General features: G+C 39.7%; 1 protein-coding gene across 1 annotated transcript in view; it reads left to right on the plus strand.

Moving 5' to 3' along the window:
• Window positions 1–218: 218 nt before the first annotated feature.
• The window catches only part of ESCO1 (establishment of sister chromatid cohesion N-acetyltransferase 1), a 23,806-nt gene continuing 8,416 nt past the window's right edge, over window positions 219–15,608 (plus strand). The window contains exons 1-7 of the mRNA XM_015423302.1: window positions 219–245; window positions 2,200–2,298; window positions 2,391–4,432; window positions 6,468–6,591; window positions 9,831–9,897; window positions 11,051–11,162; window positions 12,873–13,004. Of these exons, the coding sequence (XP_015278788.1) occupies window positions 2,393–4,432; window positions 6,468–6,591; window positions 9,831–9,897; window positions 11,051–11,162; window positions 12,873–13,004 (2,475 nt within the window). The 5' untranslated portion in view covers window positions 219–245; window positions 2,200–2,298; window positions 2,391–2,392. The remainder of the gene's footprint in view (window positions 246–2,199; window positions 2,299–2,390; window positions 4,433–6,467; window positions 6,592–9,830; window positions 9,898–11,050; window positions 11,163–12,872; window positions 13,005–15,608) is intronic.

A 15,608-nucleotide genomic window follows, 5' to 3' on the forward strand; every position in this document is an offset into this window, starting at 1 on the left:
GTTTTGACTGTAGCTCTATGGACTGGTCAAAGCACCCGGATGTGAAGCGGCGTTTTAGTCGCTTCCGTCTTTGCTCGTCTCTGCGATGAGGCGCCGGCCGGGTGACATGAGGAACCTGCGCGACTGACTCGGAGGCAACGGCGAGGGCCGCGCGCCGAAGTGATTTCGTTCCCACTCGCCCTGCCTGGTGCGGAAGCGGCTCGTGCTGTCAGAGGCTCGGTTTGCGGAGCCCCCCTTTCATAGAGGTAAATGCCAGTTGTGCAGCTTTCCTTCCTCCTGCGGACGGGAGCGGAAACAAACAAAAAAGTGCAAGAAATACCGCGGCTTGGCCTTTCCCCCTCGGCTTCTGTTCCCTCCCGGAACGGCTCGGCCTTCGGGACCCGGAGGGGGCAGGGTCCTCGATTCGAGGGTAGCGAAGTTGGCTTTGTTGAACGTGGGCAAGGAGATGGGGTTGGGTCGGCAGCCTGCCCACCTCTCCCCGTCCTACATTCCCTCAGTCTCCGCCGGTTCCTTCTCCCTGCCTCGCCGCCCTTCTTTTCCCAAAGTCCCGGCCTTGTTTTGTGGCGTCTGAAACGGAGGTGTGGTGTGAGGTAGTTTGATGTTGGGGGGCCTGATCCGATGAGTGGAATAGCCGCCTTTGTACGCATTGCTGCCCTGTCTTGCGGGAAGACCCCACACTTTATACGGAATTGCTCTGCGCGAACACTAATACTCGATGCAGAATGTAAATTTTGGGTACAGCCATCTGTAGACACCCCAGGTTCAAGTGACTGAGCCAAAGCCCTTGGCGTACGTGTGCAAGTGTTCAAAAATGTGTGCATGTGCCCTGCAGACAGGGTTCTCAGGTATATTTTAAAGATGCGTGTGCTGCCCTGCTTTGAAGTAAATTGGGATGTCTATGCAGCCACTGAGGTTGTAAAGTATGGAGCTGCCCACTAGAGTTGTTTCACTCGCTATGCAGTAGCAAGCCTGGGCGTGCGACTGAGTGGCCATGAATCTGGGAGCCGCAGCCAATTCTAGCTTTATGACAAGTATCAGGCATGAGTTTTTGAGGCACACTTTTAAAATCTTGAGTATATATCTGAAACAGTAGAAAATAGTTAAGGAAAGCCATTTTCTCAGTGCGTATGGTATTTTGTGGATAAGTATGATCTATGTATTGCATGCTAATAATTTCTTATAGGTCGAATAGTGGCTAGAATATTAGAGTAGAACCATACCCCCACTTAATCATGAGACTCACTGGGTGATCTTGACCCAGTCACTTACCACTGTGACATCACTGTGTTGTCATAAGAATAAAATGGAGGGAGCCCACACCGAGCTTCTTTGAAGACCGATGGAATAAAATTGTAATAAAGTAAACAAAACAATTCCTGCATGATGCACTTAGTCTTTGAATGGTCATAGGTTTGTGATGTACAAGCCTGGCCTTGTCTACAGGGCCTCGCAAGTATGAAAACCAGGTATTGTCAGAGGCTAAGGAATTTTCTTATGTCAATTAGAAGGTTAAAATTCTATTTGCTGTTGCTGTAGCAAGGATCAAACTGATTGTACCAAAACAATATTTCTTCTTTTCTCATGTTATTACACATCAAACTCCTCTTTTCCAGTTGCCAAGTGTTGACAGCTAAGATCAGGTACCTTGTACTTGTCACAAGTACCCAAATTATGTAAATTCGTCCATATCTTTCTTTATTGCACAATTTATTTGACTTTTCTTAGTCCAGGGAAGAGGCAAGGAGTTATGCAGAGTACTGAAATACTGCTCCCTTGGAAGTGGGAATACTACTCCTTCATTCTGGCTTCTGAAATTTTATTAGGCAAGTTTATCTTTGCATTTGAAATAAAACAAAAACAACATCTTAGATTATCAGGCTGTGGAATTCTGACCCATTACCAAATTGTTCACTGTTTTGGAATATGCACCTACATAATCATTCTGTTTAGTATTATGTGACTTGCAAAAGATTCTCTGCTTTTCATAGAAATTGAAGACTCATGCAAACCTCAATGTATTTCCTTGGAAGTAAATTCCATTGATTGTAGCAATATGTAGGATGCAGTAAGTTTAGATTAAGTTGAAATGGTAGGAGTAAATATATATGCAATTGAGTAGGTGAAATAGGGACCTCTGTAAAACAAAGTCATTTCTAGTCTTTTTAGTTTGTTTGTTTTGTTTTTTTGTGTTGCCTTTAGGAGATATATACTACTCTCTTTGGATGGAAATTGATAAGGAATGTCTTTGACACAGAATATTTTTCTTCTGTTGAGACTTTCACTTATAACACGGTACCTGTAAGTAAGCCAGGTCATCATGTTAAACTTTATATTTTGGTAATCTGATAAGAGTCATGACTGGAGAAGTAACTTAATGTTTGTGTTTTCAGAAATGGCAGCACAGAAAAGAAAATCTCTGCTAGTAGAACCCCCTGCTAAACAGAGGAAGCTGGATAAGAGTAGCAAATTGGTCGCACCTAACAAAGAAAGAAAGTTGCTTGATGCCAAACATGTATCAAATAAAAAGGAAACATTAAGGAAAGAAGTGAACAAAATCTCTACCAAAACAAACAGATCAACTACAAATAAAACCATTAAGAGGTCATCTATTCAGTCTGTATGCTCCAGACAAACTCAGAAATGCTCCAAACTGGCTTCAGATGAATTAACAAAAAAACCCTGTAAAACACTATGTGTAAAAAGAATATCCTTAAAGTCTTCAGCTAGATCTACAAAAACATCTGTGAAATCTTCCAAAATAAATCATGCTAGCTATTTGGGCTCCAGAAAAACTTCCTCTAAGACACGTTCTGGAGGGAAAGGAAAACCCATTGCCATTACAAGTAAGACCTCCGTAGAAAGCAGGAGGCAACAACTGAAGTCATCTATAGGTGTTAAAAAACGTTCTACTGAACTTCGTTGTAATAGGCGCTCAGCATCGCATGCCGCAACTTCTCATAAGAATCTGAATTCCCAAACAAAATTGGCAAAGGAAAATTCCAAGAATGATAAAACTACTAAAACTGGTAAACTTCTGAAAAGTAGCAATGCTAACTTAGAGATTCATAAAAATACTTTTACAAAAAACTCTGATTCACAGAGCACTGTAAGGACACGGGCTAAAACTAGACATGACAAAAAAACTTGCAAATCTGACCACAGACTGCAGAGAACTACAAGGTCAACAGTTAGTAAATCTAATGAAAATTCTGTCAAAATTAAGAAAGAAGAGTTATCGAATTCCAGAAAAACAAAAGAAGCATCACTGGAAGCAGTACAAGACCTTCCTGACTTATGGCGGTCTGTTGCACGTGATGAACATCTAACTAGAAGATCATTGAGATTGCAGCAATTATCTGATGTGCCTAAAATAGCCTTACGTAGCAGAAAAATTAAAGAAGGAAACTCCTCAGCAAAGAAGCAGCATTCCCAAATGAAAAAACAGATTTCACATATTAAAAATGAACAGCGGAAGTCTGTAAAACAGAACATGGAACAAAAGCCTGTGAAAAACGATGAATGTAAAAATAAAAGGAAAGAAAATTTTAATTTAGAGAAAATGAGTTCTTTGAAAGAAAAACATCATGAAGTGGATCCTAAACTTACTGACTTGATTACTTCTCAAGATAAACTTGGAGAATCAAAAAGTAATCTTGACAGCAATCTTCAAGAATCTGTGACTGAACATGTCAGTACAATTTCCTGCTCTGTGAAATCAGCTGGCAGTATAATAAACAAGGAAAAAGAGTCAGTGCACAAAAATGGAAAGATCAGTGTAAAAACAAAGAAAACTTTGCCAGCATCTTTGAGTTCAAAACCCGCTCATCAATCAGATGATGTGATGAAATCTAGAAAGATTAGTATTCTTGAGCTGTGTGAAGAAATTGCAGGTGAGATTGAATCAGACACAGTGGAAGTAAAAAGAGATTCTGAGCATGGAAAAGAAGGAGAAAAAGATTCAGTAGTGGAGTTGGCACAGACTGCAATTCTTCCTGATGAGGAAACTAATCAGAACTTTCAGTGCAAGCGTTTTTTCCCAAGCAGAAAAGGAATGTCCGTGAAATGCATTGTGAATGGCAGACATAGCACAACAAACAAAAACTCTAAGTGGACCAAAATAAAATTGACAAAGTCTAATCATGTGAACCAAAGTGTCCCAAATTCCCTATGTACTCCGAAGCGTGATTTGTTAAACTGCAATGTTCTAGAGGGTGGGAAAGAAACAGCTCTAGAAATGCAACTACCGGGAGTTCAAAAGAAACTGATACAATCATACCAAGGTAGTAACTCATCATATGAGCAGAAGCATGCAGTTGGTTTTGAAGGGCTCCAAGCTAAAGAGACGATGCCATGCCCTGGACAGATCACTATGCAGGCAACCAAAAATGGTGTACTGGAGGCAAAGCAAATGCCAGAGCCAATTCCAGAGGAGGTAATCAATTTTAATACGGTTATATGGTGATGACATATATTTGTTATATTCTATATGAGATTAGGCTCAATAGTAATATTCAGTGAGACATTTTAAACAGTCATTGTAGTGTAATCTGTTTAAAATGAAGTATTCTCTAATACTGTTGTATAGTTCTGTAATTACTGAATTCCCAATAGTTGCAATCATGAGCATTATGGTTCCTCATCAAAGGCTCCTAAATAAGCTCAATAGTCATGGGATAAAAGAACAAGTCCTCTCGTGGATCAAAAACTGGCTAATTAATAGGAAACAGAGAGTGAGTATAAATGGGCAATTTTCACAGTGGAGAGTGGTAAACAGTGGGGTACCACAGGGCTCAGTACTGGGTCCAATGCTTTTTAACTTGATCATTAATGATTTGGATTTGGGAGTAAGTAGTGAAGTGGCTAAATTTGTGAATGACATGAAGTTGTTCAGGGTGGTGAAAACCAGGGAGGATTGTGAGGTACACCAAAGGGATCTGTCGAGGATGGGCGAGTGGGCATCAACGTGGCAAATGGGGCTCAATGTGGCCAAGTGCAAAGTGATGCACTTTGGGGCCAAAAATCCTAACTATAAATACACGTTGATGGGGTCCAAACTGGCAGAGACTGACCAAGAGAGAGATCTTGGAGTCATAGTAGATGAGTCAGGCAGACACTGAAAATGTCGAAACAATGTGCGACTGCAATAAAAAAGGCCAACGCTATGCTGGGGATTATTAGGAAGGGAATTGAAAACAAATCAGCCAGTATCATAATGCCCCTGCATAAATCGATGGTGCAACCTCATTTGGAATACTGTGTGCTATTCTGGTCACCACACCTCAGAAAGGATATTATAGCATTGGAAAAAGTGAAGAAAAGGGCAACTAGAACGATAAAAGGGTTGGAGCACTTTCCCTATGAAGAAATGTTAAAGCGCTTCAGGTTCTTTAGTTTGGAGAAATGATGACTGAGGGGTGACATGATAGAGGTTTACAAGATTATGCATGGGGTAGAGCAGGTTGAGAAAGAAGTACTTTTCTCCCTTTCTCACAATACAAGGACTCATGGGCATGCAGTGAAATTGCTAAGCAGTTAGCTTAGAACAGATAAAAAGAAGTACTTCTTCACCCAAAGAGTGATTAACAATTGGAATTCACTGCCACAGGAGGTGGTAGCAGCTACAAGCATGGACAGCTTCAAGAGGGAATTGGATAAACATATGGAGCAGAGGTCCATCAGTGGCTATTAGTCACAAGGTATAGATAGGAACTCTCAGTCTGGGGCAAGTGATGCTCTGTATTCTAAGTGTGTGTGTGGGGGCCTCTAGTGTCCTGGCCCCACTGGTGGACCTCCTGATGGCACCTGGTATTTTTGGTGACTGTTTGACAGAGTGTTGGACTGGATGCGCCATTGGCCTGATCCAGCATTGGCTTCTTTTAATGTTCTTATGGTACCCACTAGTGGGTTTCCTGGCACCCATTTGTGTCTTTTCCCAAAGAATCTCTCCCATAAAGCAGAGCAGGAGATGCTTCAAAGGAATCCAGGAGGTATCACCTTTATACTTGCAGGGGGCACCGATTCAAAAACAGCTGCCCCATTTTATGGGGATGCTTGGCTTTTTGTAATTGGCCCCCCTGTGGCAGCCATTTTGTGATGGCATCCATTCTTTTTTCCAAAAATTCTGAAAACACCCACAGGGTCAACAAAACTGGAAACTCCTAGTCTACAGCATACCACAACCTAATTGCATTTTAATGTCAGTGTAAACAATTTACAGGGCAGAACCACAATGCAGTTAATTACAGAAACGTTTCTGAAATGTGTATTGCCACTTGATTCTTCAAGCTGTGTTCTGTAATTCAGTCTTACGGAAATGACCTCTGTATTCAGCATAGAGTAGGAAATCGTAGGAATAGTTAACCTGAACCATTGTTTTTAGAGCATTGTACTCTACCTGGCAATATTTGGTTGATTGTCATATAGTGTAACAATTTAACTACAATTATATATTTTAACACTTTGTGTAGAGCTTTAACTTACACTTGGACACAAGTCCAGAAAGTACACCAGTGAAAATCACCACCAACAGTGAAGCTGCACCACCGCTAGCAAAACAAGCAAAACAAGATACTGTAGAAAACAGACCTCAAGGTATGTGTTAAAATGCAAGTTCACATATTTTCAGAATGTGATAACTTCTATGGGAAGGTTATGGTGGCTGAATTCTATGTATGAAAGAAGGAAGTTCTGTTCCATTGCAGGGGAAGTGTGACAGTTACTTACTTTACTTTATGTATACCCCAGGTTTCTTCTCAGTGACGAATTAATGTGACACATAACATTCTCCACTTCATCCTCACAACAACCCTATGAGATAGGTTAGGTTGCATGTCACTGGCCCAAGGTCACTCAGGAAGTTTCTATGGTAGAGTGATGGCTCAAACCTGGGTCTTTCGGATCCCAGTCTGACACTCTGACCATTACAACCACACTGGTTTAGAGGATCACTTAAATTGAATCACCATAATTAAAACTGAAAAACCAACCGTCTGCAAATCAATTACTTCTTGAAATTTCATATTTAATCTCAGTGGTACCATCAGGAAATAGTTTGCAGACAATTTACAGGTAAATAATATTAAATTTGGCAATTAGTTTATATTACAAATTTATCCATGCTTTGTAGTTGCAACTGTAGAACCATAAACTTGGAAGGGTACAGTGGAACATCAGATCAAACCTTTTGCCTTAACAGGATAATCTCTGCTTAATCCATCCCAGACAGATGCCTGAGTAGTCTTTTTTGCAAATCTCCAAGTGAGGACACTTAACAGTTTTTCTAAATGCCCTAATTCATTGCTGAGATGCTCTTATATTTGGAAAGTATATTCCCTCATTTAATTCAATATACCTTTTTACGTAGTTTAAATATTGCCTGCCTCAGTCAATAAAATTAATGCTTCTTTCTGAAACCTTTGAAAACCACTCGTGTATTTTATATTGCCTTAATCTAGGACGTGTGTACACCAGCACATGATCCATCAAGGCAAACCACAAAACCCAGGCAGAGGTGGATAACCCTTTGGTGGTAAAAACAGGAATTATTGAGCCCCATGAGTAACATAACAAGCTATGTCTAGTTTAGTGCGTCGTAGATTGTAGAGGTCTCCTCTAGGAAATATACCAGGCTCTTTTTCCCATGGATATGCCTTTGGACATTTGTAGCTATCTTCAGTTGTTGAGTTTTACGGCCTGGAGCTGCTGTAGTTTTCCAAATAAGAGTTTCGGCTGTGTTCTGTAGGGCAATACTGCTTTCCAACTGACCTCAGATGGGACTCAGGAGCATATTCCATCAGGCCAGGGCCAGGGCAGAAAAAGCCCTGGCCCTGGTTGAGGCTAAGTGGACGTCCCTTGGGCCAGGGACAACCAGCAGGTCTTGATTGGCAGAGCGCAAGGCTCTCTGGGGCACATATGGGGAGAGGTGGTCCCTCAGGTATGTTGGTCCCAGGCTGTGGAGGGCTTTAAAGGTCATAAATACATAACTTGATATGATCCCATCCCTTGTTTAAGAAATGAGGAAGAAACTGCTGACTAATGCTCTCAGGATTCTTGGTTGAAAATCCTCCAGACGGAAACACTGAATTTTTTAGTAGAAGCTAAAATGAATTTGAAGATCATTCAGAGACAGTACAACCTGGCTTACTTTAGGAATTGTTACTCTTGATTCTTGGATTATTTTACAGTTACATTTATGATTTATTTTGTTCTTTCTTATACATATTTTAAATAAGTGACTTTAAAATTTTAGCCCGTTAGCAAAGCTTGTGGCTGTTAATAAGGGTTAAAAAACAAGATAAAAAATTAAAAGTTCATAATACTAACATTAGAATATAACCAATTCCTAAAGCAACTCCATTTCCCTTCACCAACAGTTTAATTTATTTACAGCCCACCTTTCTCACTGTGATTCATGGTGGGTTACATGGTGTAAAACAAGGTAATCAAATAGCACAAGAGATCTAATAACCAATGCAGTAGGACTGGGATTGCAAATAGAAACAATGCAAAAAGTATCAGACATGATATGTCAAACAATGCAAAAATTGGGATTACAACTGTAGAAAACAATGTAGTAAGAGCTGGCTAACAGGTACAACAAATGGATAATATATGGCATACACAATTGCGTAGACTACAGTCCTGTTCTCCTTTATAAAGAGGCTTCCTTAGCACCATTCTATTAAACTGTTGCCCTGTTAGCTTTATTAAAAACACCCTCCTGAACCTGTTTGAATACTCAACATACAGAAGTTATAAATCAGTAACAGGACTGCTGTTTTTAAGAATTCAAATCCACTAGTCCAGTATCAACAGAATGCTGTCTTTGCAAAAGGCAAGAAGGGAATCTGGTAGATCCCAGAAGGATATTTCATAATAATGGAATGGAAATTAGGTAAAAACCCACAGATTTTTAGTCCAGGCCAATCAGACCAACTGAGATGAAGGAACAGCTAAAAGATATTATCAGACAGATATAAGAGGATGCATGGGTTTGTACCAGATGTACAAGTTGTATTAAAACTGTATCTACAAAGGTGGAGTTACATAGTGTTGGATTTTGCCAGAATTTCTGCTGGACAGTATTGTTGGATTCTTCTGTTTACTACATCCTCCATGACTTTTTCTCCTTGAGGGTCTTACAGCCCCCACAAAAGTGCATTCTGGCCTCAGAATGCTCCTTCCTACCTCTCATGTCAGCTGAAAAGCTTGCAGGATCCAACAATGGAAGCTGAGTTTGCTTCAGGTGTTTAAAGGATACTTCAAGTAAATATTCTGTTATTTGTCTTCAAACTTACAGATAGTAAAACAGTCTGAGGGAAGCTTAGCCAATTATTATATGCTGTAGACCCAGTCATATTAGAGCTTGCTATAGGAGCTCCCCAGTCATCAGAATCTAAGCGCGGTAGCGTACATCAAAAAATTATATAAGAATTAGCATTTTGAGATATGGCTTGCAGCACTTTATTTTAATGAAGAAATAATTACAGAATGACAAACCTGAAGGACACGCAAACGGATTGTGTACTAGAACTCCGTCATTTGTCTGTAACTAGTACCGTATTACTCTGTATGTACTGCTAAGCTTTATATCGCATATTGTAGTGTTATTGTTGTAATTTTGTTAATAATTGAATTCTAAACATTGCCTATAAAAACCAACAAATATTGTTTAATTGTACACAGTGATTTACTGTTTTACTAGCTATTATACACCGTGGTCCTGTTTGTTGTAATATATCCTTCAAACTTACAGAGCCTGCTATTTATTTTATGTACTTGAATTAAGAGTATCAAGGCAGTAATAACATAACCTATTGATTAATTTGTAGTTCCTGCTCCTAAACAGTTGGTTCGGACTCTGTTCACAAACAAATCCTCAGAGGCGGCTGAGAGCAGGTATAGTATTTTTGGGGTTGGGATGCATGGTCTTGGTTTCCCATTTAGTTCTTTAAATTAATGGCTTTAAAATATATACACACCTTTCTTACCGCAGTCAGTGGAACTCAAAGCCTGTTTCGACCTTTTTTGTTTTAGGAATTCTTAAATAAAGGAAGACGATTTACCAGTAAATGCAAGAACAGTACTTGCTCCCTTCGCATTCTCACTTTAATGTTAGAAGTTGAAATGAAATGTTTGCAGGCTGACTTGTCAGGCAGAAACGTATCTTGTCTCCCCTGATTGAAACCCCACGTATCCCTTGAAGGGGTAGACCTCTGCCAAGACTTGAGCTTTTTCTGTATTGGTAGCTTTGCCATTCCTGTGAAGAGGCCAAGAGAGGGGGTGCATGCGCTATTGTGTGGTGGTGGAAAGTGCCGGTCAAGTTGCAGCTGACTTATGGTGACCCTGTAGGGTTTTCAAGGCAAGAGACAATCAGAGGTGGTTTGCCCTTGCCCGTGCTCTGCGTGGCTGCACTGCCCTTCCTTCATGGTCTCCCCTCCAAACCGTGACCAAGGGCTGGCCCTGCTTAGCTTCCAAGATCTGACAAGGCTGGGCTGGCCTGGGGGCCATCCAGGTCAGGGCCAGACACAATAAAAACCTGATCTGGTTTTCCTGGAGGCAGTTGTTATTCACTACAGATGCCATCCTAGTCTGCCAAATGAATGTAATATATAAATATTGGCTCTTGCAAGTCATGCTTGCTTTTTAATATAGTTAAAGAGTTTTAGACATAGTTATTGGTGCATTGAAATTGGTTCCAGCTATTTTGATTTCATTATTTATTGATGTTATTTATAGTCTGCCTTTCTCACTGAGCCTCAAGGCGGATTACACTATGTAAAGTTATGCCGTCAACAGGATGGGACATAAGCACTGTAATAGTATTAGAATTTCAGAAATCTGAAACAAAGCCTAAGTATCAACATGACTAACAATGCAGAAATTTCAGAGTTGGATAATGAATACAGCAAGAGATATACTGTGTATCTGTTACACAGTAGTACGGTCCACAGTCCCTTTCCATTCATGTTTTATATTGCAAGGTAAACATTTGTGAAGAACAGTTATAATACTGAAATATGAATCCCATGCAATGTTTTTATATTTAAAGGACATGCTTGGCAAAGACACCAGTGTCAAAGTGTGCTGTCTTCCATTCATCAGAAGAACATATTCAAAAACTAAAAGAAGCAGCAAAAGACGATGAAAAGCAGCTAATCATAGTGAGTGTGTGTATGCTCTAAATTTTAAGCTTCTTTCTGCCCGCTATTTTAAGGAAAATATCTTTTTAAAGTGCCTCTATCTTTCTGTGTTCATAAAACATTTTGGAAATGGGGAAGCTTAAGGGGAAGGCAGTGGACTGTATGGCAAGTGAAGGCAGCCAGAGTCTATCTTCTTTGAAAAGAATTTTCCTCCCCAAGGGTGAGTGAATTCGTAAAATCGGTTGTTGTATCACAGGATATATTTTGTCTTCTTCACAGTGCCTGTTTGTATGATAAAGAGAAATAGTTACAGTACTGAAACTCTGCATCATTATGTAGCTCTTGTGTCTTCTCTTCATATAATCTCTGGTTTTAGCTATACGTTTAGGGCATTACCCTTTAATAACAAAAATAACACCACCACTGTAAGTGGGAATAAGCTTCCATAAACAATAAATTATGTGCATTAGTCTTCTTATGAGCCAGTAGAGTATGTATGCGCTCAGAATTTTCTTGATCTTCTTGCCACAGTAGATTCCAGTACTGAGCATCCCGTAAATATAAAAGAGAGAGAGAGAGAGAGAGCTCTCTGGCGGTTTAGTGCCCACATTCAGATTCTTTGTGTTTAAAATGCGTATTATGCTGGCCACCCATAATAGCTGTTGGCTTTTTAAATATGTGAGCGAAAAAAGGAGAGCAACAGGAACTGCTGCATTCTCAGCCAAAGGGGAAAATCCAGATATTCAGATGTATCTGGCAGCTGCCCCTCTGTATCCCTTATTCCTCAGGATGGCAGCCAAGGAATTCATGCCATAGAATCTCATAAGGTTTATTATATGAGCTTGCTTCCTTAACAGATGTGTGCATTATGTTATGTCTCTTATCTGCTTTAAGAAATGTCTACTTGTAAATATGTATATCTGTCAAGCCAAGTCTAAACATACTGTAGTATGATCAAGAAACAAAACTCAGAGGGGTGCAGAGAAGAAGCTCTTTTCCATATAGAAATGAATGGTAACTGTCTAGTTATATGGGAGAAATGACAGTGTTGCCCTTGGGGACAGGGAGAGAGAGGGGGAGAGAGAGAGAGAGTTAAATATGTAAGCGAAAGCAAACAGATTATTTGGTTGAGGTAGGATGCATGTGAAAATCTATGCCTAAATCATGGGAAACATAATTTGCACCTACCTTGTTCCAGTGCTGAGCAGGCTGACTTCCTGAGCACTGGTGGTGTTTAGAGAATTTCTCCTCAGGATCAGGGAACCCTGACCCAGTCTGTGCATTTATGTATTAGTACATTAAAGGGACCGGCTCTGCACCTGAACTTCTGACTTCTCTGGTGAATCATGTTAATGGAAGTCATGTTAATGGAAGTTACCAGAAGTAAAACTCCTCTACCCCGGCTTTTTGAACTAATATCACATTAGGCATATCACTGTAGGATATGGAGCAGTGTACCATCCCTGCCTACCTATCATAAGTAAGGAATGAAGGACCATGTTTACCTGATGCTTCTTTGTTACTTCCAGAGTTGCTAGTATAGTTATGGGGCTGGAGTGTTTATTTGATCATGATATTTGTGTCCAGAGCACTTGAAGTTGATTCTCAGCCATGATGCTTAAAAAAACCTCCATACATAGCAACATGAAATTACAAGTGTTCATATTGTTATGGTCTCTTTATTTAAATAAATCTTTTGTATAGCATAAGCAACATGTTTCTTTTACTTAGGATGCAGGACAAAAAAGGTTTGGAGCCATTTCCTGCAATATTTGTGGAATGCTTTATACTGCTTCAAATCCTGAGGATGAAACACAACATCTTCTATTCCACAATCAGTTTATAAGTGCCGTAAAGTATGTGGTAAGAAGACCTCATTTCTTTTATAAAACAGAGTATGTTATGTGGGGTTGCTGTATTTATTAATTAGAATACTTCTGGATGTTGATTATATTTCATTTAACAAACATTTCTAAAAAGCTAAACAAGAGTCAGATCTGTTTAAAAATGTCTTTGGAACCTAGTCGGTTATGAATGCACTGTTTATGCATTTTTTACCTGTCTTGATAGTTTTTTTTTTAAAGCTGTCTTACAGTATATAGCTTAATACTCAACATTTGACATAAAGTTGGACAGTGGTTTCTCTACAAAGCCATGAATGTTTTTTAATATGTTTGATCACTGTTTACATTTAAAATGTAAACTCAGAAATAAAATGGGGCACACTTTCAACATAATTTTAAAGACATTTGCAAATAAAACTGCTAATTAAGAATATCAAGCTTTGAATTGTACAAGAGTTTTTATACTATACAAAGCTGATCTGCCCCTCTAGCTGAAGTAAGAATCAATGACATTAGTTTTCTTTATCACATGTTACCTTCCTTATTCTGCATTGGCATTGGTAAGACCTCCAGGAGAACTGAACTGAACTCATTAAGCCACTTCATTTGTGTACCACACAGAAATTCCATCTTCAGTTCAAAACTACTGTAGAATTTCATGAGGTACTGTTCAAAATTCTGAGTATGTTTTTTAAAAGGCTCTCATGTGTTGCAACTTTTCCCCTTTTTAATTTGGCAGTCTGAGTACTAACCGCCATATTCCAAAATATCTTGTCATATATTGGTTACTTATACACAGTGCAGTCAACCTGGGTATTTTAAAGCAGGTTCTGAGCTTTTATTTTCCAAGATTCTTCTGAAAATATTTGTGTAGCTTGATGATCCAGTATTAGTAATTAAACTCTTCCATGACTGATCTAGTCCCCTGTGTAAATACAGAGTATTTTTAGCATGGGGGACTGAGGTAAAAAGGGCCTAAATTTGAGAGATTGAGAGTTCTGTTTCATTGTGCCCCTTATCTTTTCTTCTGATTTAATACTGACATTTATCTGCTTTTTAGCAGATGTTTGGCACTTTTAGCAGATGTTTGGCACCCTTCACAGTAATCCTTTCAACAGCCCTGTAAAGTAGGTTATTATTAAAACATATTGCAGGTACAGGGGGTTTGCATAAAACTTGCCTAAAATCATGGCTTTGGTAAGGTTTGAGTCAGAAAACTTCCATCTTTAATATGAAGGATTAGAATTGGTAGAAGAAAGTGCCTGATACTCGAGTATGGGCAACAAAGAAATTCTTCATGGAAAACACTAGTTCTGTGTAAGTGGGAAAAGGTGATTTTTCTTCTTGTGTTTCTTTAGAGCTCCATTAGAATTGGCAAGCTTTGCTGTTTGCCTGAAGCAGTTGGTATCAGTGCATTTTTATAGAGCCATGGTGTGGGGATTGAATACCCACTCTCCCTTGTAATTTTAAAAGACCTTTTAAATACTTCACAGAATGAGAGAGAAAGTGTTGCACTGGCAAACATTGTATTTCATCTACATGTGGAGTAAACTAGGCACAACAGTGATTTTAACCTTTATTTCATTTATTTTTTATGTCACCTCAGAAGTTTAAATAGAGAAAAAGTGTTTAAAAAATTAAAATAAATTGGTACCTGGAGAGGAGGAGCAGAAGGGGTTCATCTGTTCAGAATCGCTTCATCTTGGTAGTTCTCCTTCCATCTGAACTTTATTCCCACTTCAGTTGTTGGCTATATTGGTGATCATGGACAGCCAGCAGCAGCACTGTTAACAAGATGCCCCCCCACTCAGTGTGCTTGGCAGGAGGTAGGGAAAAGCTATGGGAGCAGGTGTCAGAGCTGTGAGAAATGTTTTCCCCATTTTTCTTTGAGATGAAGGATTTTGTGCTTGGAAGTAAGGTATTCTTCAAATTTTATTTATTTATTCTTCAGATTTCTACCCTGCCCTCCCAGGTGAAGTCTTTCCATTTCAAACAGAATCCAGCGTTTTATTTTATCAGTGTTGTTTGCAATTAGAATAAGGCTGTGAAAGCAACAAGCAATCAAAGTGGGCATGGATTCACAGAAGCATAGTTAGTTTTCAGATTATATGATCTTTATGCATCCATAGGGTTGCCTTTTATCCTGCGAGGGGCTCCTGGCTCCTCTTCTGGAGTGAGACCGTCACCGGTAGTGATGTCATCATACAAGGGCCGTTGCACTGCGACACTCTAGTGTTTGAGGCAAAAACTCAGTGGTAACCATAGAGTTGCTCCGTGAATGCTAGAGCATTGCTGCATGGCGGCTCTAGTGTGATGTCATTGCATCAGCAGTGTCCCTGTGTGATGGTGCTGTTGGGGGGTGGGGCCTCCCCCACTGGCCAGCGGTGGATTGGGGCCCCTGAAATTGGGGGGTCCCCTGGCCCCACTGGGGGAATGGTAATCCTATGCACCCATCATGCTTGAAATATTAATTTGAACCTAAGAGTTTTAAAATCCTTGATTCAGTTTTTAACTGTCTAGTCCTGTGCGTGCTGAAAGTAAGCCATGTTGATTTCAGTAGGACTTAATCCCAAATCATATATGCATAGCTTTGCAGCCTTAGATTTTACAAATTCTGTCTTAG

Source organism: Gekko japonicus, unplaced genomic scaffold (assembly GCF_001447785.1).
Source record: "Gekko japonicus isolate JY-2015 unplaced genomic scaffold, Gekko_japonicus_V1.1 scaffold1146, whole genome shotgun sequence".
Taxonomy (NCBI): domain Eukaryota; kingdom Metazoa; phylum Chordata; class Lepidosauria; order Squamata; family Gekkonidae; genus Gekko; species Gekko japonicus.